Below are 26595 nucleotides of genomic sequence, written 5' to 3'. Positions count from 1 at the left end.
CCAATAGTCGTCTTACTGAGAATAGTATTAATGTCATAGCAACAATCCCTCACTCTCTCCCAAATAACCCACAAATCTCAAACATTAAGCCCAACACTCACCTCAGCAGAATTTAACAAAGTAAATTTTTAGAAAGGAAAAAAGTAAATTACTGTCATGGATTATATGCAGACAGAAAAGTCATGAAAGTGATAGCTACACAGAGGTTATCAGTCATAAGCCTAGCAAGTTAGCATAAAAATAGAGCTCAACCATTTAATAGACATCCAAGCAACCCTTTTTGCTAACAGTTTCATTTGTTGCTTTGTGGAACTCCTGCAATGAAAAATTATTTCTAAGACTCATCTTACAGGAAAAATGTTACTAGCAGGCTCAGATTCATCCCTCTGGTTGTCAGTTCATTAGCTGTTTTGGCTGGCTGGTAATGCCTCCAAGTTATTCTGCAGCAGCTTGTAAAAAACAAAACCGGTGTAAAATAAGCAGAAAGCTTAAGAAAGGTCCTCAAAAGTAGGATATCCATGGGTGCCAAGGAAAATTCCTGAAAAATACTTGACAATAAACCCATGACATTTCAGAATGATTCACTCCATTGTATCTTCATCATCTGATGGGAAAATTAAAATATTTTCTTGATGACTACATAAAACAAACATCTTACTATAGAACTTAGATATGGAGACTTATCAACAGGAAAAATTTAGCGACAAAACTAGCCAAAAAGATTTTGAAATATTTTTATTTTTAAAACAAGATGTTTTTCTTCTTGTTTCCAATCAGCTTTTCCTAGATAGTCTGTTCTCAGTCTGCCTCATCATAAACAATCTTTCAAAATTTCAGAAAAAGGCCAAATCAAAACTACATCAAATAGTATCTGGCTTTGGGAGGGGACTGGGGAGATTTCTAGTTCTTGAGTCCAAAACAAGTATATACAAGCAAACCAAACCAAAAAGATCTAACAAAATTTATCACTGCAGTGAAAAATTCATGCTGCGAAATGCTTTCAGAATATTTCAGAATTTTAAACGGTAGTAAAAGAAAAAAAAAAAAACACAGTAGCAAAGTGTGGGAGCAAGAACTTCCTCAATCCTTTGGTGTTATTATGTCTAGTAATGCAACTCACTTCATCTAGAGTTGTGATACATTGCACAATATACAATTTTAGAACGCAAATAAAGAAAAAATGTGAAAAAAAATTATATTCCGTCTAATCTGAAACACAACAGAAATTTTGTAACATTATCTCATAAGTTACTGCTATTTAGAGGCATACTTTGAACTTACCTGATAAAAGTAATAAAACAGTTACATGTACTGTAGTTATGATTTCACTTCCAAATTACTCATGCATTCATGTTCATTATATTTGAAACATAACATTGATGTACATGATAAACATTAAAGCTCAGATCTCTAATTTAGGATGTTAAATATTCAGAAAATGTATGCTTTTTTGGTCCTGTTGACCCTGAATTTAACTAGTCCAGTGCACCTCAGTAATGCAAATAAATTTTGTCCCGTCTAATTCTACAAAGTTTAGTGTGCTCCACAATATTCGCTTCAGCATCAGGTTTTCATCTTGAGTAGCAATTTCTTGAAACAAAATCCAAATCTTTATTTTAGAATGTTACCCTTTCACATTATATACATTTATTTTTATATAGTTTATTTACATTTTTACTCTGTATTTTAATAATTTTAAAAGTTACTTTTATAATAAAAATCTGACACATGGTGGTAGCTATTCTCCCCAAGAACAGTATTTTATTGAGATAGTTCAAGCATCTATTTCCTGTATGGCACCTCAAGGCCCCCTGAAATATCCAGAAACCAGAAAAGGAAGACAACCATTTACAGTTATCTACTTTTTTTTACTTCACTTAGTATGCTCATAAGAGCATAAGTATTGAAAAACAAGACTCAAATATACATACATCTGTATGCATAACTTCTGTTTAGAAAAACTGCAAAAGAGTCTTTCAACTGATCTCTTTTCCGTCCCTAAAATGTGAGGGAATTTGTACTTAATATATATTTTTTAAATTAACAAAATATCTCCTACAAAGACTGTATCTTTTCAATACACGTACACAACTACCTTGCAAAACTACCCTTCTCTCTTTTTTGTCTACCTATACGTAAGTTAACTTTCCAGTCCTGTTTTGCCTTTTAATTGTACCTTTTGCAAATATCATGTCTACCACAATCACAGATAAGTTTTGTACTGTTGGTATTCTTGGTTAGAAAGCAGCCTTTTAGTCTTGAATGTTTCCAATAGGAACTGGAATGAAGAGATGTTAAGTGACATCATTCTCAGAGCTACTTCATTCAAACAGCATAGCATTAGCTATGAATCCTTAATAGCTGTTTCAGTTGCACCAAAATGCTATAATTTAACTGCCTAAATTCTTGCTGAAACTTGAAAAAAACAGCTAAAAATATGGTCAAGAACAAACATACAATTGTGTTTTCCATTTCCAATCTCAACGCACAAGGCACTTAATACTTTGCAAAATTCCTATGTTACATATGAGAAATTGCATCATACTTCAAGAAATGTCTTTACTATTTTTATTTTCCCCATGAGTAATTGTCCTCTTATGTCTAAGCCTCATTTGCTTTCAGTTTTCTCAAATATTCACACCTTCATAGCATCAAACCAAGGACAATAAGAACTTACAGAAATAATAGGTAAAATAACAACTCCCTTGCAAATCTGCTTTATTCAGCATACGCTATTACCCATGAAACCATTCAAACTTTGCATTTTTTCCATTTACTCACTGTTGCGGCCAGGTGGAGGGGAGCAAACACACCGATACGATGTATGTTAGCGTCAATCTCCGCTAAGCTCCGTTTATTGTTAACACTCGGGTTACATATATAGTCATTCATATCTTGTACACGCGATCACGCATTGTTTGATTGGCTGTCTCGCTTTGTGCATGCGGCGAGCACGCAGGGTTATTTCACCCATGATTGGTTAACATTAGCATATTGTTTAGTCTTGCTCAAGCGTTATTTTTCTTGTGGACACCTGCTCTTGTTTTACTCTTTCTGCCAACTTTCCTGTTATCTAGTCTCAAGGTTAAGGCGTTCTTCACAATTTGCTATACACACGGTCTATTTTCCAAGGACTGGCTCCCACAACTCACCTTCAGGATTGAGCTCTACCGTATAGTCAGCAATGGGAGAAAAGAAAAAGAAAAAAAAAAAAAAAACAATACATAAGATGCTACTCAAATAAGAAAAAAAGAAAATGCAGTAACAGGTTTTAAAAAACTTAAGTAACATTTGTTAAGTAGACAATACATAAAGACATAATACTAGCCAAAAACCAGACATGAGACCACATTCATCAATAGTGCAATCCAATCCAACTTAGTGACTCATGAACCTTCAGCTGTTTGAATCCCACAGAGATTCAATGAAGACTGATTTGGCCGCAAATACGGATATCTTAAAAAACAAGAGGCAAAAGCCTCTATTCAGTTAAAATGAAGTCACAAAGGCATTTAATTTTTGTTTACCAGTATATTACATGTAAGAATTTGATTGCCTTGTACAAATAACACTAGTATTTTTATGTAACTGAATAGCATTATCCCATCTTAATAATTTAAATGAACACCCCAAAATTTAGCAAGATCTTAATTATGCTCCTTTATTTAGAATTCTTCCAAATTCTACCATTAAAGGTTAAGTTTTTAAATTTTTTTCTACAGTTCCCTAATTCGGTTAGATGTCATGTCTTCTGGGATTTTTTTAATTGCATATAAACAATCAAACATAAGATAAAAGATTTCTTTACTTCCCTAACCAACAGACTTGCAAAATTCAACTTAATATCTAAACTATAAGCGTAAGTTTAACTAGTATCAACTGAAAGAAATAATGCATTCATTTGCCAGTGATAAATACACTTTAAGTTTGATACTCTGGCCTTGCAAAGCAAAATCACAGAAGCAAGACTAGCAAAACAAAAAGCAAGCTTTCAAAATCAGAGGATCCGAGATACTCAGAAGTCTACTACCTATACAGTCATACCACAAAACCTGTTTAAAGCCACATCACTAAGTTGGACACTTATGAAGGTACAGCATCTCATTCACAAGGAATAAGCAGGCAGAGTCACAATACAGAGGGACTGAAGTTGTACAAGCTGTTTATGCAGGCTCTCAAGAAACAGGGAGGAGCATCCTTTGTCTAAAGAGGGTAAGATCAAGTTCTTCAAAAACACGAGTTTCAGTTCTGTCTAGAAACAAACATTTCGATCATCACGCAGCCTAGACTATCATCATAAACGCGATGTTTCAAGTAAGAAGTAATGTAAAATAAATGCTTAAATAAAAGTGTATACATTGGATAAGGTACTTAAGACCACCACCCTTCACAGACACCCTAACTCCACATGTATTTCTTGATGCCAGTCTACTCCATGTCAATCTTCTCTTTGTGCTGGCAAAGCTCTGTGTTTGCAAAGTGAACCAAATCAGCAAATCTGGCTGAGAAATAACTGTTGATTGTGCAAGCACAACAGGGGAGGAGGTGCAGGAGCAAAGCCAAGCAGTGAGAAGTGAAGAACAGACAGCTTAAACTTGTTTATGCTGCATTTAACTTAACGTGGAAGCCCTGCCTAAATACAGTTTCTCAGTAGCCTGACACATTCACAATGCCATGTGTAGAAAATTAAGCTAATCAGTCTTCAGTTATGGATAGCAGGGTAAATTTACATATTCTATCCCTAGGGTCATCAAGGCATTATAAAACAGAATGACTTAGTTTCTATTCCTTTGGGTTAGTTAGTTTGTTTAGAATGAATATGTTCAACTGTTAAAAGGGAAGTGAGGAATAATCCCTCCCTATGTTTATTCAAATCTCTTCCTCTGTGAGAAGGCAGTTATTGTCACATTTGTTGGCAGCCCAGAAGGCTGAATAGTCATAAACATGTAATTCACCTCTCACTCCAAGAAGTGGACCTTTAAAGAGCAGGACAGAAGCAAAGTGATAGGACAGGGTGGGAAAGCTTTTACAGCTGCTTCCCAAGACACAAGCATATGATTTTACCTCTACAAGACCAATTACATAACTTAATGATGCTACATAAAATATTAACTAAAACTGAAGACTGTATTCCGATACACATTATTTCTTTAATTACTGCTGCCTTCAATATATTTCAAAAGAACATTTCTAAGAAATATGTGAAGAAAAAGACCTCAAAAAAGGCAAATCAATTTGAAATCTCCAGTGGCTTACCTGTTGGTATATCATAAGAAACCATACAATTTCCTTCTAGTTCTGATGGAGAACAATTCCCCTTCAAAAAGACAGACAGGACCACAGTTTCAGACGAATCTGGTTCTAAAAACAACACAAAATCAAATCAAGTAATAGGAGCATCCAAATGAAAGCAACATATTTTCTAGCACTTTGGGAAATATCCTACTAAATTATGATAGTTGTTTCCATCAGTTCACCTTTATCAAATCACTGGAAATGCTTTTTTTTTTTTTCAATCCATAATTTGTAAAAGGCAAACTAGTCTCTCCAATTAACAACGATGTTGAAGCATAACCAATAAAACAATTCAGCACACTAAAGACAGAGAATGTCAAAACAAATGCAGTTTTATATCGTGATTTTAATGTTTTAAAAAGCCATCAGCTCTTTGTTCCTGTCACATGTTGAGAAAAGATAAGAACTCTTCTTTCAAATGAGAGCAGCAGTCAGTAAAGTCCTCTTTCAATAAGGACTATTACTGCACATTTCAGAGCAGAAAGGGTCTGCAGTCCCAGCTGAGGCAGCAGGACACACCTCTCTGGTCTTCAGCTCCACTTAGTCTTCAAGGCAATCCCACCTGCAGTCTTATCAACAGAATTGGAAAAAGGGTAGGATCACCAAACAATTGATGCTAAAGTGGGAACATATGCTAGGCTGTCCAGAGGTAAACAAGCTTTCTGTCTCTGCTTTTAGCTCAGCATTGCCATTCCTACATAAACAGAATTGCCAGCAAAACAAAATGCCCCAGCGAAAGTATCACAGAATAACTGATTTATTTTTTTTTCCTCCATCATGAAGCTGCCACCCTGTCTCTCCTCACCTACCACGCATCATACTGTAATCAAGGAAGCAACTCCATTCCTTTCTACTTTGTCTTCCTCCACCAAGCAGTATCCACAAGCTGCAGAGTGCAGGCAAGGCAAATCTGTAATTGCTTTAACTGCAGTATATCTGCAACAATGCACTTGACAGAGACCGGACTATACCTCTCAAACATCCTCAGAAAAAGTAATATGATACAATAGCTGTAATGGTACTATAATAATTTACCTAAATCATCAAAGGCGAACTGGTCACAGGTCACTGCTAATGGAGCTTGTACACATACTGCCAGGTTTGGTTTCTGTGCAGTCACTCTGCTCTGTATTGTTATCTAAATCAAGTGACATACAGAAGTATTTAAAGGAAGCAACAAATTAATCTCTGTACAATAGAAAACAAACATAACCAGCAAAAATATATGACAAACCTGCAAAGAGCAATTCAGCAACAATGTTTAAGAACTTCAGATTTCAAATTCAAAACCAGTATTTTCCTTTTATGATTCTTATTTACTTATAGCCAATAATGGAACATAATAACTTGAAAGGCTAAAAAACTGAGGGGATTTCTGATGTTCTTTGTAATTTTAACCCAAGACAAACTAATGCTAAAGTGTTAATTAAAATGTTAATATTTTACAAGTGTCACATGTATTTGTTCTAATGTAAATAAAAATAAAATGTTGCTTCTTGTAGGTGACTAAATTAAAAAAAAAGATTAAAACCAAAGCCAACCAAAGCAATTATTTCCTTTAACTGCAAAGAGCAATACATAGTATTCTGAGTAACTTCAGAGTAAAGTTCTATTTGGATTTTTACTGGAAACTAATTCTAAAATTCAATATACAGGATACCCAGCACAACTTCACCTCCAGGTTATGAGAGCTGACCTAACCATAAACCTGGAGTTGGCACTAGTTGCTTCTATTGTAGGTAGTTATTTCTCTGAAAAAACAATGGATATCAAAAGAATGTCCTTAACTGAGACCTAAAATGAAAGTATAGTGGTGACTGAGACCTGAATATGGTCTGCATATACACAGATCGTATCTGCTATTTATTATCATCTATTTTGTATTGCTGGTCTACCAAGGAACTCACTACAGCTAGGTAAAATCAGTTTAGGAACATAGTATTAGTTATAAAATGACTCAAATGTTAGGAAGTTTAACTACTTTAATGGAATCAACATCAACATTTATTTTAGTTTAATACATTTGGGCTGCAAACGGGCCCTCAGATCATTTCTATTAATACTAGCAAGGAAGAATTGCATCTACCTCTGTACATACATCAGGTAAACTTTGCCCCATTTTCTGAAGCCAGAATCTCAATCAGATTAACAATGAAGATGGAATCAATAGCCTTCCAGGTATTATGCCAGTTAAATGAACTAACACCACACAGACATGAGACTCCACATTTCAGAATTCATAATCAAGGCAGTGACATTTAAAGGTACTGGCAAACACTGCTTCCCTGCATTTCTCAATTATGTACAACTAGACCACAATACTGTAAGGTAATCTGGTTCAATAAATAGTCCTGTTACCCTTCAAACTTTTCACTCAAGGCAGAGAGAGAACTTGCAAGGTTCTCAAAAATAAGGGTCCATTGATATTCCTAGAAGATTCTCTCAAACCCAGAAATAAAAATCATGATCCTTTTTAGGCAATACTGAGGAGAAACTACACTTGCACACACATGCATGCGCATGTGCGTGCACACACACTCATACTTACTTTAGAATCAATTACAGGCAGCAGCTCTCATGGAGGACTGCAGTGATGTCAATTTTCAAATTAGATTTTCCTAGCATTTTTTTCACTAGCAAAAGCTATGAAAGTCTTTTTACAAAAGAAAGTCTATTTTTGTTTACTGACAACTAAATAGGCAGCTGAAGATAAAAAACTTTGTATTTCGAGTAACCAAACATTTATTCCCTTTGAAAACTGTTGGTAAAATTATTCTTATAACTTCAAAAACAACTTCATTACACCCTAATAATGTTTTAGCGTCTGCTTCTTGATAAGCTTATAAAAAAATAAAACTCCAATCACTTTCTGACTTCAGCAGAAGGCTTGCTAGAATGACACCTTGTCATACTAAGAAGAATTACATATATATTGCATTTCAAATTTTACTCATTTTCATGATCTAAGTGAAATACACAGAAAGTTACAGGTTTATTAAAATTTGCCACCACTATTTGAATGGTACTGTTTGAGTTATGCACAGTACCTTTACTGTGACTGATGGTACTGCCTCTGCTTTCACTTCACTGTCAATGGCTTGCTGTGAAGAAAAAGATGAAAACAGTAAATTCAATATTACACATGAACGAGTGAACACAATGAATTCAATATTACTTTTCTACCATCAACTTGGTAAACAGGGAATTAACAGTAAAGGACTTATCATTCCTATGACAGATTAAAATACACAAAATACATTTCTGAGCTCCTTCAGAGAATGTAAAACCTCTGTTCGAAATTGCCTGCAAAAAGGATAGCAAAAGGTCACAAACGTTGTGTATATAAGAACCTAATACACTTTGATGTGTATATGAATATTTGATACTGTTTTGTTTGGCACAGTACTTTTCAGTGTATATTTATTTAAATTCTGGAAATACCTTCTGTTATTCCATAGGGAAAGGTGACTCCCAATCTGCCAGTATATTATATACACACCACAGTATGTACTATAAAATCATCACATACTATCTTATAATCAGAAATATGTTTTGAACTTCAAAAGAAAATTACAGCAGGCATCTTGCTACTCCTGCTAATTTCTATTTCTATCTAATTCGAAATTCATCTTGGCCTCTCGGTCTATTTTAATATCTTATTTTATGCTTATGTTTCATTTTGCAACAGCTCAGTCCCTACAGTTTAAGAAAATGTTCCTGTTTGCTTAAATTATTTTATTTTAAAGAAACACTTCATTTCTGCTATAATACCAAATTACTGACTTGAACTTATCCCTTCTCATGATAAAAAAAGTAAATTAAGAACAATCTGATGTCGTCTACCCACCCTCCTTTTCATCCCAACATGCCACTATAAGGTCCACATCTGCAAAGATCTTAAGTCAGGAAGTTGGTAGGCTCTCCGGGTTCTAGAAATAGGACCTTCATTTGTACATTGTGTATCTTTTTCAGGTAAAAAAACATAGCTACTTTCATACTGGCTTGTCATGCCCGCTGTCTCTGGTGACCAGTGATCCTGAAGCAATAGCAGGGGTGCAAAAAGATTGATCCTTACCATATTCAGCTTTCAGAAATCGGCTGGACTTCCTGGATCAGAGGTCATACACAGGAGGTGGCGTTAAATAACCAGAATGGTCCTCCACTCTCCACTTGCTTATGTAATCCATTTTAATCATCTATATCCTCCTTACTTTTACCACACACAGCACAATTTAAATCTTTTCACAAGTGCAGAGGTAGTATCTGCAAGTCTGTAGTTTCCAAGATCACTGCACAAGTTCCCACACTTGCTGTATCAATCCATCAACCCTTCCCCATGAAGTATCTTATCAGATTTTTCCTTTCTAGATAGCTACTGAAGGAATCCCCAGGAATGCCTACCTCACAGGAAATTAAGATATACAGACAGCCTTGGGAAATAAAGATTCAAGGCTGTGGTTCGATTGATACACCGAGTAACTTATATATGAAATAGACCGTTTGCATCTGGAAGGTTGACTGAATGAGCACAGCAGCATTAAAGTATTTTATGGTGTTAGGGTTTGAAGAACCCGTAACAATTTATTGTTGTTTAGACAATTATTCTATCACCCAATGACCCCTCCCCACCCAGGAAGGGGAATCAGGAAAGAACAGGGAAACCTGGGGGTTGAAATATAAACAGATTTAATAGAATAAGACATTATAATTAACATTAATAGCACTAAAGAACCAATATTGATCCTGATACCGATATAAAATATACAAGGACTATACTCAGCCAATTCTATCAGTAAGAAGCTGTGCACTCCCAGCAGTGGGCAGCAAATGTTGGACACTACCAGCGCTACAGCTTTGGGAGGAAGGGAAGAACTCAGAGGTCTGGCACTGAGGCAAGAAGTTCTCAGGATGGCAGCCATGAAAGGAGAGAGAGAACTCCTCAGTGAACTTTCTCATTTATATTGAATGTGATGTGCATGGTATGAAATAATCCTGTTGGCCAGCTTGGGTCAAGTGCCTGAGTCTCACTCCTCATCCCTGCACCTGGTGCGCTCAAAACCACTGAGACTTTGAAACCCACACACCATAGCTGGCCATAAAGTAAATATTTTCACAAACTCAGACACTAGTCTTCTAAAAAATGATTTTTTTTGTAGCATTAGAAGAGACCTTATTGAAAAGTAAAATTACTGAAAGATACATTAATCCTGTGTCGCTCAAACCAGGACAGAACCTAAAACCTTACAGTTGTAAGTGTTGTGAGCAGGTTATTGCAGATAGCCAAGACCATGTCACACTGTCCTTTTTTCCACAGACAAGTGCTAGGACACTAGCACACATTATAAAGAGGTCTCTTTAACAAAGAAGAATAGTAGTAGAGGTAGCAGTAGTAATAATAACAGAGTTCAAGTAAACATATCAAATATACATAAAAAATATTAAAAAGCAGCTCCTTGTGTATTTTTTTAACAGTAAGTAGCCCTGAAAATCAGTTTGCAGAAATTAGGGGCCAGAAATGACTAATTACAGGTGTTCTATAGTGCAATGAGTATGTTCTAAAATGTTAAAGTGAAAAGTTTTAAGAGACAAAGCTCTCCTGAATCTTAATTTTAATTAATTTTTATAAACTATATAAGTATACAATACTAAATGATGCCTTGTGGGAGAAACATTACTTCTCACAAGGCATCTTTGAGTGGTTCGTGTATTCTATCTTTAAAAGATCCACAGGGTGACACTTTGTTTCCCGCCATATTATTAATGCTCACCATTACAAATTCTCACCACTACAAAGTTATTCCAGATCATAAGTTCTTGTTTACTTATGTTTACTTAGCCAAGAATCTAAAGGTCCCCAGACAGAAGATACTGAATAATTTAATAATTCTAGTTAAAATAATTAACAAAATTCTGTTTTAATTGATGGAAAACTGGGGGCTATGCATAAGCTCAGTCCCACGAGTATAAATACATAGTAATCACTATCCATGATCAACTATTATTTACTCATGTATGAAATCAAAGAGTAATTTCCTTTTTATACAGGTACATACAGATTCTGCATCCAAATTGGGTGCAACTTCTGCTGTGACAATTAGATCTCTGTGTTTTTCAGACTTGGGCAAAATATCTGAAAGAAAAAGAGAAAGTAAATCAGCTCTCCCTTAACAAACATGCAGCTACTTTTCTAAAAATAATACAATTTAAACAGCATCAAGTTTCAGACTTACATCACTACACCTACTAGTGCAAAGGAAAAAAATAACAATGCATATGATTTTTGACCAAAGACACTTCCCAATTTTATAAGATTTCTACAGACAACCTAAACCTGGATCTCATTCTGGGTGTCTGATTTATGCATAAGAAAGGATTTAGATGCATTGTATAACAAGATTTTACACCTACTATCCATGATCTTCAGAGACTGTAAGAAATTTTTAAACTTTTATCCTCACATGCATATACTAATAATGCACCTATAATAAAAAACTATTTCCAAAATACATACCACACATCTCATGGCACTTTCATCTAAATAATTTGATAATGAATACATTAGACACAGAAAGATTCTGTTCCTAGTAGTGTAAAATTAAAATAGATTTCAGAAATTTCTTTGCATAAGTAGGTACAGGAAAGTTTTATGTACAGAATGTTACATGGGGCTTGTTTACCTGACGATTGCCAGGATTGTCAACACACAAGGCAAAGAATGCTACGAACTCATGTATATCCATAATATAAAACCTTATGCAGATTCACATATGTAAAAAAAGCTGTAAGGATTACAAGTGAAGCACTTAAATACCATGAGGAATTATATATTCTCCTCTGAAGAATCCAGAAGTTCAGCTCTAAGGTATTTGCGTTTTTCTGATAAGCACTTTTATTTCTTAATACTAAATGTTTTGGAAAAAGAAAAACCCAAACAAGAAACGTACAGTTCCTAAAGTAACAAACAGTAAAGACAATGTAAAGGTAAATTAACACATTAATTGAATAATTGAGAGCATGAGCACATTCAGAAAGCTGCAAGAATTTTATTACACATAGGGTCCTGAAAATGACCCACAACTAGTAGGCAGCACATTATCTCTTTCTGACAAGAGGGTCATGGGAAAAGATTTTGATGAAGACAGAAGATAAGTTTTCATTTTCTTGTGCTCAGAGAAAAATGCCTTCCTTTAGTACAAGGAAGAAAAGCACAAGCAAAACATATTCCTCCAACACCACCTACCAAAGAAGCCTAGGCCTGTTTCATGCTGCCACAATTGCACACAACTGGTTCTGCCAATTACACATAGCTCAACACAATCCATTCCACTTGTATAAATAAGAAAATACCTTCCTTTTCTATCCCTTCTTAACCATTTCTCTTCAGGTTGCTTCTTCAAGCAAACTATGATGCAAGTTCTGTCATACAGTCATTTTTCTATTAGAAATAGGACAGTTATCACAACCAAAGTTTACATATAAGTATCAGCTTCTTTTTTTACTACTAAACTGAGCCAAAACACCTATGTTTAATCACTTATGTCATCCAGACTGATGCAAGTAACATTAGATTTCAGTTAGTATGACAGTTAAGATTTTAAAATATTTCAGCAGTTTATAATGTAAATCCTTATTCTTCAAAATGTATAAAACAGCTTAAGTTCAACAGTTTAATGTTCAGCACTGGACAGAAATACAAGGCATTTATGGAAAAAACTACTCTAAGGTGGTTTGTGAATCCAACAGACAGAAAAGTCAATGGCTCATTTTAAAGATCATGCTTAAGGAACTTTATGGTGACCGGTGTTCAAAAGTGTTTTGTATTCAACCAGACACGATTAGTAGTTATTTTAAGACTTAAAGTTCTACGAAAAAAAGCCAAAATGAAACAAAGCCAGAACACCCGAAACTGAAAGGCATTCCTTATAAGTAAAAAGTTTTGTTGTAAAAAAGATTTTCTCACAAGTTTTACATACAGTTAAAGCCAAACACAACATCATTAGAGCATCTTTCCACAATGAAAACACCACTGTAACACCTTAGACCAGATTAGAAAGACTGAGGAAGAAAAAAAATTAAGAGGAAGAGAGAACGGGGAAAAGATCAATGATATTCACAGTAAACTTGTTAATCATACCATGACAGTTATCAGAGAAGTTAAAAAGGACAGCTATGTCCCCTTCTCTCTCTCTAGATCTTCCACACAATATGTCAAAACTAACAAACAAAAGTTGATTCACTGCAAATGGATTTATTCCTTCCATCATGCTTTTCTTTCCTTTGGTTATGATAGCCAGACAAACATGCTAACTACCACCAGGAAAAGATTTTAATTGGTTCTTTCTATTAGTCTAAGATTTTTCCATAGTTTTCTTTAAAATCACATGCTTCCAATTCCCTGTGCAAGTCAGATACACTGTTTAAAAACTCAGTTATGAAAATACAAACTTTGAAGGATCTCTGTAGAAACTATGTGCCCTTACTTGAACAAAATCAATGCAAGTTATTAGCAATCTACATAAATTCCAGAGTTTATAATGATCAGCTATTTGGGTTTTGGTATCTCTCACTATGTTCTTCAAACACAATCACCTTTGAAAGTAGTTAAATTTCTTTAACAAAATTCATTCTTTGTTAATTGCATGACTTAAGAAGCCATTTGTAATAACAAAACAGAATTTGGCAATACTTTTGCTCTCTCTGAAGCCTAAGTATATCAGACTGTTGCTGTGAAATTCCTTAAGTTTTCTTGCCTTTGGGTAGTACATGCACTGTCAGGGTTTTTTTTATGAATCCTTGCACAGTGAGAATTATCTGCAACCTGACATCTTGACAGTTCCAAAAGGCATTATAACAATATAAAAAAAACCCAACATTTGTATCCAAGGGCCTTACAGTCCAGGAATTTGTACATTTTTTTATTAAAACCTAAACTTTATTAAATATTACATTTCCTACAGAAATGTAATTATGGTTAAAGGATGAAAATAAAATATTTTCAAGTGCTAAAAGGAAAGTAAGGTGCTTAAAAGTATATACAACTATAGAAAAGGGAGAAGTATACCTTGTGTTTTTGTGGCATCCTTGATGATTTTCTGAAGCTTTTTCATTTCAGCATCAAATTCTTCATAGTTTATTTCCCTAGAATCAACCCTAGGAGCCTGGAAGAGTGAAGGATCAGTTCCAAGGTAGGAACACTGAAGATGCCCATCGTCACTCAGAGTGACTATAACGCCCTTCAAGTCTCTGCATAAAAAAAATAATGCTCATTAAAAAATTGGGAAGAATCACAGAAGTAGTAACATTGAGTTTATGCTGCTTCTACTGTTCCATCTACAAATATGATGAACTTCCTGTTTTTAATGAGATTCTTTTACCAAAAGAAAACAGCAATATTTATTCTTCAGTTCAGATGTGTTTATTTATTATTCCCACTTATTGGGATCCTACCTAAGAACAAATGTGTGCTAGACAGATGACAAAAAAACATCACCCAAGTATCTCAGAATCTGTATAATTAAGACAGATAAAGGAAAGGATCAGAACAAACAAGCTGAGTATACAGCACAGTTCTAATTTTTTTTCTTCACAAATTGTTACTTAAGTTTTTTGAAGTACGGATATTCAGGTTGGTATGCAAGAAGAGCAATTAGCTAAATGGAACACCAAGTCAGGGAAGAAGAAATTAGAAGAAATCACAAATGGATGGAACGTTAACAGTGAAGACAGCAGTAGGGCGTCGATGGTATCAGTAGCACCCCTAACCCATTCTTTGGCTTCTACTGCAGCTACTATGCTGGCTTCAAATCCAGGCTGGCTCTTCCCTTCAGTATTCTTCTGAAAGGAAGGCACATGGATCCAGAAGATTCCCCTTACACTGCTCTGGATCAATACAAATGAGTGTTTTATTAGCTACACTCTAGACAACTTTCTCCCAAGGGAACAGTACTTCATTGAGCTTACTCCTACAAAAATCTCACTCATTTTGCTTATCCGATCGTATACCACATAAATGCAAGATTTAGGAAAGTATTTAACAAATTATGAAACAACAGGGAGTACTGCCAACATTTTGCTTAACTTGAAGGTTATTCCTAAACAGAAGAGGAACCAAACAGTAAAGAAAGATTAGCATAGATGTTAACCGCAGAAATTAGAGAAAGCCAACTTTCATTTTATTTTGTAAAATGCTTACTCTTAATTAAACATTTGTATTTATTTCAATAATCACAAGGTGACACATTCATGCCAATAATTGGCTCTTATTTCATACTTAGAATACATTATAGCAGACACTGCCTTTGCATCAAATACAACTGGCATATAAAATGCAGATCAAATGTAATTCTTAGATATAAAACTTTATTTTGATAAGAAAGCCTAATGCACTGTCCCACTAATTAAACCCATGTAAAACATTTCATTTATATAAGTGTTCAAGCTATAATTCATAAAGAATTAACAAAAATTCTTTTAACTTACATACACTGATACCTTTCAAGCGCCTCCTCTAGTAAAATCCTCATTAAAAAACAGGTAGCTATATAAAAAAATAGAAATCTCTCTGGTTTCCTATGTTGACTTGTACCATGGCTCCAGTACACACAGATAGGAAACCTCATTCCAAAATTTTCCAGGGTAATAGTAATTATGAAGGCAAACAGATGTCAAAGATTAATTTTGATAACCGATTGGACAGTCCAAAATGCCTTTTTACAGAACACTAAGGCCACAATCCCAGTGTTGGTTTCACAACTGCAATCAAATATTCTGTAAAAGCTATGCTCTGAGATCATTTGAACTCTGTACAGTTATAACTGCCTACAGAAATGAAGACCCCACTGGGCACTATACAAATAAGTAGTTGCTGCAGATAAGTTTGAGCTTTCTCTTTCTACAGAAAGTAATTTTTACTCTGTGAACGAAATAAATCTCCTGTTTGAACTATGAACGTACGGAAATTGGTTGGGGTATCCCATTCATACAAATCTGAAGTGCCTTCTGGAACAGAACACACGTAACGGGGCTCAAAACACACTGTTCCCCTTATCCATTATATTAGCGCAGGTTAAACAGAAACAGTCTTCTCTTTTGGGAATCCCGTTCCTATTGCCACAGAAAAGCTTCCTGTAACCACCACAATTTTTAACATATATTAACATTCACTACAAAAACTAAGCAAACTGTAGTAAGAAGCTGTCTTTATCAGCACTATAAGACTGGAGATGCGAAGTCTTTTAAGAAAGTAGAAGACTTAATAGTGATTTTCAGCTTACTTATCCAATACCCATGTTAGCAGCTGTCCTGTGAATGTGATGGCCTATTTGTGACCTGTAAGCTTGGGGTTTGCATCTGTTATTTCTGACAAATTGTAAACTCTCAATCCAAAGTGAGAGGATGTGGAACTAAGCATGAGTCCTGGTTTCTCTGTCTGCTTGAATATTTGTTGCCAACTACAGTTGGTTTCCTTGCTCAGGACTGGCTGTTGTTGGAATTACATGCAGAACGGCTCATCCTAGTTTTTTTTATGTCCAAAAAACTCTGTACAACACACATCTGTGCTACATTTACAGAATTCTGGATGGCACATGGAACAAATACATTGGACTAACCCTGAGATCTGTATATGAACAATGCAAGCAGACAGACTATTGTGAATACTTCGACCATAACACAGTATGGTAAGGTATGCAAATAATACCCAATGTACAGGACTTTGCTTAATACTTGCCAGGTGTTTGCAAAGAACTTTGCCATAATGGTGATGGGCGCAGCAAAGTCTTTAAAAAAGGGATACTGTTGAAGCAGATGCTACCATGCTACCAAATACACTGCCCCGCACTTTTCTGTTTAGTTACAGTAAATTATGGAGTTGCTAAAAAAAAAAAAGGGACAAGAGAAACTGTATCATGAGCTTGTTCCACAACTGAGGAAACAAAACAGACACCTGAAAACAAGACAATTTCCAAAATTCTCCAGCAATGGCTCTGGACCATCTTAAAATTTCTTTCCTTAGGCTATGAATCTGTTAAGCTAAGAAGGAAAGATCCATGAGTCAATCATCCCTGGAGGTATTTAAAAGGCATGCTGACGTGACAATTAGGGACATGGTTTAATGGTGGACTTGGCAGTGTTAGGTTTATGGTCAGACTCGGTGGTCTTAAAGGTCCTCTCCAACCTAAATGATTCTGTGAGGACATCTGAATGTAAATCAAAAGGGCATGAAGAAATATAGCTACACTGTTAGCAATAAATCTTTGATGATATACTACTGAAGTACAACACATTCAAAAGTGGTTTGTAAATACAGCCCTTCCTATGTACCTTTTAAGTTGGCAGTCATCTGCAGGTAGTCTATCAAATGAAATCAGCTCAAATCAACAAGGTGATTTTCCTATATAAATTATGCTTTTCTTAACTTCTGAGTTTATGTCAGCATTGGAGAATGCACATTCAAAAACTCCATCTTAAAATAAATTCATTTCAACCAACTTTCCTGTTAGTCACGACATCTTCTAAGTCTACACTAGCTCAGAGAGAAAAGCATTGGTTTAAGAAAGCAGCATTACAAATGACACTTGTCCTTTGCTTCAGTTACTGTTCTGCTGGGTCCTAAAAAGATTATTCAACACAAAACATATACAAATATAAAAAAGCCTTTTTCAGTAATCTTTCTTGTTAAAGCTGTCCATGAATGTGTACATCAATAGATAGAACACAAAAAATATTGGCAACCAGCTTTAACAGATGATTTATAATACATTCATTTCTCTGTTGGAATGTTTGTCAGCCAGTCAAGATTGCTTTATTTTCTCAAGCTTTTATAACAGTGGGAGAGGGAGAATACTTAACAGTTTTATAGTAATTTCCCCACAGCTACTGCACTCGTACAATATCCCTGCAAATACCATTACTTCATTTGGCACATTTTGCACACAATCTGGAATTTCAATTACTTGTTAAATTTCTTTTATTGTAAACTATTTTTTTTACTATATATCACACAATAGTCAAAGTAATAGCGAATCTAAGGGGACACTTTAACAGTGAGGAACTCAAAGTATGAAACAAATTATTCTGGTATCTAAAATAACTTCATAGTACAAAGCAACTCCTACACACATATGGTAATAATTTGAAAAACTATCTTTTATTGGATTCTGGGTAATAATAATGGCATACGCTTTTTGTAGGTCTTCTCTTACTAAACAAATTGCTCACAACATAATTCTTGAAGAAATTAAAATGCTTTGCATATTTCCAGTTACAAAATACAAAATTGATCACTCAAGCAATTGACTTAGAAGTTGAATCTGTAATTTTGAGTTTCACAGAATGACACAAGCTAAATCCTGGACAACTCTTAGGACAAGGTCTGGTTATTGACATCATTTACAGCTTTAATTATTTATATTTCTAATAGCACATAAAACTTCTACCTCGATTTCAGAAGTAGTCTTAATTGATATTACTCATATCAGTCATTTTAGAAAACAAGATGCTCTGCAATACTACTTTCAGTCCCTTATTGATAATGTATTATTTATAAACTACTAAATTAGGAAACTAATTCCCGAATTGGGCTCAAGCATTTTGAACCCAATTCTCTCCTTATTTTATCATCCTCTGAAGTAATTATATGCAAGAGCATAACTACAACAGCACTTTTTAGTGTAGTGCTTTTGAAAACACTTTTTTTTTTTTTTCAAAGTTTCACTACCATTTTAATGTCATTTTAGCTGTAACTATTTGATAAAATGCTGAAGGAAAATCAGACTAGGAGTAATAAAGTATAAGAAGAATTTTCTAACATGAGCTAATGGGAGTAAAAGTCAAAAGCGCATCTTACTCTTATTAAACACACACTCCAAAATCAGACCTTCAGCTGAATATTTAAAGTATACCTGATGTAATTCAGTGCCAGCTACCACTGATTTTTAAGTGGTTTTGGATATCTGTGGAACACCCTCAGGCTCCTTTGAAAACCCCTTTCTCATCAAAAAGAAAAAAAAAATCTTTGTTCAACTTTACATCAAAAGTATTACTTATATGTGTAAGACTTCCTCATACAGCTATTACACATGAAAACAGATAACTTGTTTGCTCTCAGAAACTGAAATTATTTTAAGGCTATTTATATATTTAACATGCTTTGCACACTGCAGAGGGCATGCAAGCATATAATGTAAACATGGTGTTCAATTATAATTATTTAACAATATGTAACTATATCGAGTATCATTAAGTGGTAAATAACTTGTGCTGCTGCTTTACAGAAAAGTCTTCTTCATCTTTCCCATTTATGTGAGAGCTTAGGATTGCTGATCTTAACAGAATACCAGACACAAATCTAATTAAAAAATTATGAAATATATGGAAGAGGAAGCGAGAAATGAAAATTTATTTCATCTTGACAACCAGTGGAAAAGCAGTTCAAAAGAGAAAAGTTTTAACTAGAACAACAGGTTAACACCTATCCCCTCTTATAACCATTGAAATCCACTGAGAGCCAGAGCGTTACCATTTTGAATGCCTGAAAGATTCTCCAACTTCCAGGTCTTATACAGTACTTTCACTGTCTACGTGGGAGTGAAGACATTTTCACTGGCACCTTTACATGGTAACACCACACAGCAAAACAGCAAACTAGTGCCTTACTGCACGACAAATTCAGACAAGTCTTTAGCTTGTGTAGTTTTCTCTTTTGAAAGAGACTCTGCCTAAAAGGCCAAATGCCATCCATTGATCAAATAAAAAGGAGCATCTTCCACCAACCAACAAAGAGAAAAAAGCAATGGAAATTAATTGTTTTTAATTTTACTGCCAAGTTAAATACAAACATTATTCACGAAAGTTTGGGTCAGGGGTCTTTTCTGCCAGACCGCTACTGCCACCTGCGGGGCAGCACAGTAAGGTTTGTGAGGGCAAGCCAAGCAGCACAGCTTTCACGTAGGAGAGCCCTAAAACCTATCATAACATATTAAATGAAGCAGGATTGTTTTGATGGGGTTTTTTTGTTTTGTTTTTGTTTTTAAACAGGGTCAGTATAACAGCTTCACAGTTTAAATGTAAGGGAATCTTAACAAGTTAAGATTTAACAATTCATGCAGAAGGACAGACATCCATGCACGACATCATCTTCTGGTTCCTTCAGGCAGGGAACATACATACTGGTATAGGCAGGTTACACATGCAATTTAAGTTCATGCTACAAATTACAAATAAAATTAATTTTTATCTGAAGGATTAACCAACTTAGTTTCTTGTGATTTTCAATATAAAATCAAAACTATTTCAAAAGCAGTGACGGTTTTATTAAAAATTAAAGTAGCTAGTTATATAAAATGCAGATTTCAATAAAACTAGTATTTTTCTCAAAGTAGAATAAAAACAGAATATCCAGAGTGATGACACAGGCCTCTAGAAATATATGATCTTGCTTTAGGCAAAAAAATGTAAAGATCTCTGAAGTATAATTACCTGTCTAGTAGAAAGTGTCCCTGCCCACGGCAGAGGGGTTGGAATTAAATGACATTTAAGGTTCCTTCCAACCTAAACCATTCTTTGATTCTATGATAATATATTCAAGGAAATGTTCGTAACTTCCACATTGCATTTCTTATTATCACAGTTCCATATCCAAGATACTTAGTGGCATTATCTGAATTGAAAATGAATATGAGGACTGATAAGAAAACCTGATTACTTTAAACAAGAGAGCAGCCACTAAGTCACAGCTCCAAATAATATGAAACAAAAGAAATTACATTGTGATTTTATCTGTGACAGTACCAGTGTTAGTAATAAGAAAGAAATTAAGATCAACTGTGACACACCTAAAACATCTCCATGCTTCCTTCCCTCTTAGAGCTACATCAACAAGTACATATCTCTTCACTTGCACCTCCTTTGCCTGAAGTCTAAATTTGTTTCAATGCCAGACTCCCTCAGAAGCTTCCAAAGGCTCAAAGGCTACACCAAAAGGTAGCAGCGACGGCATCATGAATATAGGATCCAGAGGGCCTCAAAAGTTTATCCGTCATCTAAACCTTCTCTTCTCCTACTTCTAGATAGTGGTTACAGTCTATTTCACTCCAGCCAAGCTGGAGATGCTCCTAGCATCTCTGCTTCCAACAATAAAGAGACTCAAGGTGCTATACTGATAAAATCCACACTCTAGTGATATTGTTTTAGATAAAGCTTATACTTAACTGTTGGCTTCATACAAGCTAGTATTAGTACATAAGGAAAATTAGACTACCCACAGACTACAAGGAGGCTAACAAGAATAACTGGGATGTATCTTTACCATAGATTTATTCTGAAAGGATAGATTAATTACACAACTTTATAAACACTCAAATTAATTTCCATCTCTTTCTCCTCACAGTTTGACAGTGATGTGCCTGCAAGCTTCAAAATTCATCAGCATTTCAGGCAGGAAAAAGTGCATATGCTATTACTTTTAACAATACTTCTCATTGTCCCTTCACCCTGTCTTGTAAAGAACAAAGCTGCTCTTAAAAAGCATCTCTGGCACTTTGCACTGCCAGCTGGCTCTCAACTCCTTACCTTAACATAAATCTCCCATTTGTTGGTCCTCACATGAAAAAAATGTCTTTCATATTAATAACATAATAATCAAGACCTTCAAAATCAACAGCCTTAGACTGTTCATAACGTCTGTTTTTCAAACAAGAGGTCCAGCACTTCCATGGGCAGAGCAAGTGTCACCATACACCCATGAGCCTACTGCTAAATACCCAACTCCAAGACTGAGTTCAGAACCTCATATACAGTTACATTCTACTCCATCACAACATGAACAGGCACAGAGAAATTGCAGGGTAGCCAAAAAAACCCATGCTAATTGCTTAAAAGCAAGTATTTTATTTTAAATACTAGAGGGGGAGTTACTTGCCTTCTTGTTCTTGATCAGTTAGAATTTCCACTTTTAAGGCTTCCTCTAGAACCATGAGGGTAGGAATATTTTAAGTGTTATTCTAAAGTAAGTTGAAACCCTTACAAAACCATATGACTATAAAAAGTAGGCTTTTTGAAAAAGCAAATAAGTGACATGCAATAAAATTTGGAGAACTGGCACTATGGGCATCTGCTTAATATCATACAGTAAATACAACTTGAAACTAACTTGCTAGAAAGCCCAGTCATGAATCACAGTATTTGGCACAACTATGTCTTTTGCAGGATCAGAATCCTCCTAAGGTAAAAGAAATACAATCACATTCATATTTTGTGGCTAAGCTACACACATTAAAATTATGTCTTCAAAAGACCTTTAAAAAGGGTAATATTTTGTACCACCACCTCTCGACAATCCAGTGGCAATTTAGTGATGAAACACAAATGCAATATTTTTTGCTTAAAAATATTTCTTTAAAATGCAATTATGTTTAAGTAGAAAGATTCTAGACTTCTCTGCATTTAACTTCTCAGATCAGGCAACATTCTTACAGAACACTCAAATAAAAATTTATATATATACATATATATAACTGAACAGTTCATACTGTGCGTCATAACTGGCACTGCTTCTATTACAGTACTACTATACAGAAAAAGGAAAAATCTTTCAACAAACTATAAAGTTTGATTCCTGCAGTTTTCTTTCCATAAAACTGTGTAATAAGTGCTAAGTTTTGCTGGGTTTATATGTAAGTTTTGCCATTTTTATATGGTGATTCTTTAACAGTTGTGGTAGCTGTGATGTCAGTTATAATAAGGAATAACAGATGGGCTGGAATGAAGAACAAAGTGTTTTCAAGCATCTGCATAGCTAAAAAATTCAATGACAGGGGGTTTATTTTGACTCCACCCACTATTACCCTATATGTGATTGCACTTTTACACCTTATATACTTAATTCAACTACAATATTTCTTCTTTTTTTTTTACAGTTAAATTCAGTTCCTGTTGGCTTTCTACTGTTTGGGGAGCCCAGCTACACAAACTACGTTCATCTAACCACCCAATGTACTATGGTACTGTGCCAGAGAACAAGTTTTAATTTCAAGTTCATATTTGGACCAGACCAATATTTTCTCACTTGCAAATTGATCGCAGATTTTAATTTTCTTTAAAAAATATTGGAAGCTAAAACTTCATAAAGCACATTTTCAACCAATGGCTATAAACCAGAAATCTGAACTCCAATCTTTTGATTCGTGTACCTCATTTTAAATTAAACTGATCAGTCTGTTGGGCTACATATGAGTTCAAATCTGGGAATTAATCCTGTGTCAAAACAAAGAATTCAAACACTAGCTTATATTCTTTTCTTTACGGAGACAGATTGCTGAATCAGACTTTATATATAAACTTATTCAGAATAAGTGTCAGAAAGTTATAAGCATGTTAACTATGCTTATAGCATAGCTCAAGCTATTACTCATATACAGAAGACAAGCCTTGGTTCTGTAAAGCCAGTGAACAACAGCATTCAGGGACTTTATATCTCATTAGACAAATAAGTATACAAACCACACATGTCTTACTAGTCATTCTAATATTATGAAATACTAACAAATCAGAAAAACCAAAAGGAGTACTGTATTAAGCATTTTTCTAGAAGGCGAAAAAGTTATTCTCTCCATGGATATATGCTCCAATAACTGTAAAATTCTTAATTGTTTGGTGTTGGGGTAAAGATGGGATTGTTTTTAAATGCAAGAAACGCAACAAATATCTCTTTCAGTATTGTGTTCTCCTTCAAAATGCAAGCAACCCTAGGTGCATAAGCAGCACACATCGCTTGGCTTATGCTTAAAGTGCACTGGAGGTGGTGTGTGGACAATCTCTATTGGTCAGTCACCAGAGAAATACTTCTCAGCCTTGCAGTCAAGCTGCAGACTAATGGGGAGAGCCTGGACAGGAACAGAGTACTGCAATACACAGTAAGCAACTAAGCCATAAAAAACACCCAACCCTTCCTCACATATTCTTTTGAGCCTAGGGTTAAAGCATCAGGAATTTTTTTGCAGGCATTCATTGTTGCTCATATGGTCCCCAAAGAGTCAAGGCCAACAGTAACACTGACAGTTCAAAGGTCATAAGACTATCAAGCCAAAAAAAACTTTCCTACTGTGGTGGGTTTGACCCTGGCTGGACGCCATGTGCCCACCAAGCTGCTCTATCACTACCCCTCCTCAGCTGTACAGGGGAGAGAAAATACAAAGAAAGCCTTGTGGGTCACGAAATTACTTACAGGGAAATCACTCACCAATTACTGTCACAGGCAAAACAGATTTGACTCGGGGAAATTAATTTATTACCAATTAAATCAGAGTAGAGTAGTGAGAAACAAAACCAAATCTCAAAACACCTTCACCCCCACCCCTCCCTTCTTCCCAGGCTCAATTTCACTCCCGATTTCTCTACCTCTGCCCTGCCAAGCAGTGCTGGGGGACACAGAACGGGGCTTGCAGTCACTTCATCATCCATTGTCTCTGCCACTCCCTCCTCCTCACTCTCTTCCCCTGCTCCATCATGGGGTTCCTCCCACGAGAGACAGTCCTCCATGCACTTCTCCAACATGGGTCCTTCCCACAGGTGGCAGTTCTTCACAAACTGCTCCAGCATATGTCCTTTCCATAGGATGCAGTCCTTCAGCAATGGACTGCTCCATCATGGGTCCCCCACAAGTCCTGTGAGCAAACCTGCTCCAGCATGGGCTCCTCTCTCCACAGTTTCACAGGTCCTGCCAGGAGCCTGCTCCAGTTCAGGCTCTCCACAGGATCACAGTCTCCTCCAGGCACATTCACCTGCTCCAGTGTGGGGTCCTCTATCAGCTGCAGGTGGATATCTACTCCACTGTTAACCTCCATGGACTGCAGGGGGACAATCTGCCTCACCATGGTCTTCATCCCCCGCCCCGCTACCAAAACCTTGCCATGCAAACCCAATATACCCTTAAGTGGTCATCTCTGGTTATAAAGAATGAATGCCACATTCCTGTAGTAGTAGATGGCAAAACAGAAAAGTCAGTCAAGTAGCAAGAAATCACTACCTTCAAGCAAAACAGGCTGAAAATTACTAGATAACTAAACAACACTGTACACATCTTTTTACACTACTCATCTGTTATGCATGTTACACACGCTTTTATTAGAAAAGTTGCAAGAAAAAAGGAAAGAGGCAGCTAGGAGTAAAACAATAACTCAGCACATCGCAAGAGACTATTGCTTCAGTAAATTAGAAGTCATTGTCTCCAAAACTAACTTGCAAGTATTTAAAAATATTGTAAAATAGTCTCTTGTAATGCACCTGTGTGACCATAACACAAGCGATGATTTTCCAAGAGACAGGAAAGTGCAGTAGTCATGACTATCAGCACCACCTGGGACAACACAAAAATTCAAACACTAATTAACACAATTACATAGAAAATTAATTCTCAGTACCTTCATTAGTAAGTCTCTGATTCTTTATTATTTCTGCAAGGGGAAGAAGGACTCATAGAAAAACATTAGAAATTTTAGAACTAATGAATTACTTTATTTTGTCTTACAAATAGTAAGAAAATTGGAATCTACTATAGCATCTTAAGTCAATAACTTTGAAGGGATTCGGTAAGCCACAGTATTTCCTGCATCTCAGCCTACACAATGCAACATTGAATTTATTACTTTAAGTCTCTAATATAGTAGAATCCATAATCAAATATGTTAACAGTCTAAGTCAAAACATGAACACCAACAGCCTATGGGTAAATGGTTTTAATAGATGGCTGATAAATACATTACTATTGCAGCACTAAAGGCTTGGGGAAGAGTGGCTGGAAAGCTGCCTGGCGGCGAAGGACCTGGAGGTGTTGGTTGACAGCCGGATGAATATGAGCCAGCAGTGTGCCCAAGTGGCCAAGAACACCAACAGCATCCTGACCCATATCAGAAATACTGTGCCCAGCAGGACCAGGAAAGTGAGTGTCCCGCTGTACTCAGCAATGGTGAGGCCCCACTTCAAGTTTTGGGCCCCTCACTACAAGAAAGACATTGAGATTCTGGAGCATTTCCAGAGAGGGGCAACAAACCTGCTGAGGGGTCTAGAGCACAAGTCTTATGAGGAGCAGCTGAGGGAACTGGGGTTGTTTAGTCTGGAGAAAAGGAGGCTGAGGGGAGACCCTACTGCTCTCTACAACTACCTGAAAGGAGGTTCTAGTGAGGTGGGGGTTGGTCTCTTCTCCCAAGTAACAAGTGATAGGACAAGAGGAAATGGCCTCAAGTTGCCCCCAGGGGAGGTTTAGGATGAATATTAGGAAAAAGTTCTTCACAGAAAGGGTTATCA

The 26595-nt window shown here is 35.8% G+C and overlaps 1 protein-coding gene across 1 annotated transcript in view; it reads right to left on the bottom strand.

Moving 5' to 3' along the window:
* Positions 1–26595, bottom strand: part of BBS9 (Bardet-Biedl syndrome 9) — a gene marked incomplete at both ends in the record, with an annotated part of 316065 nt that overhangs the window by 239897 nt on the left and 49573 nt on the right. The window contains 6 exons of the mRNA XM_082499654.1: positions 3153–3167; positions 5257–5361; positions 6331–6433; positions 8343–8396; positions 11349–11425; positions 14357–14538. Of these exons, the coding sequence (XP_082355780.1) occupies positions 3153–3167; positions 5257–5361; positions 6331–6433; positions 8343–8396; positions 11349–11425; positions 14357–14538 (536 nt within the window). The remainder of the gene's footprint in view (positions 1–3152; positions 3168–5256; positions 5362–6330; positions 6434–8342; positions 8397–11348; positions 11426–14356; positions 14539–26595) is intronic.

This window comes from Vanellus vanellus, assembly GCF_965231255.1.
Source record: "Vanellus vanellus genome assembly, chromosome: 2".
Classification (NCBI taxonomy): domain Eukaryota; kingdom Metazoa; phylum Chordata; class Aves; order Charadriiformes; family Charadriidae; genus Vanellus; species Vanellus vanellus.
Note: the sequence above shows the minus strand (reverse complement) of the source record. Positions and strands in the feature narration are given on the sequence as shown.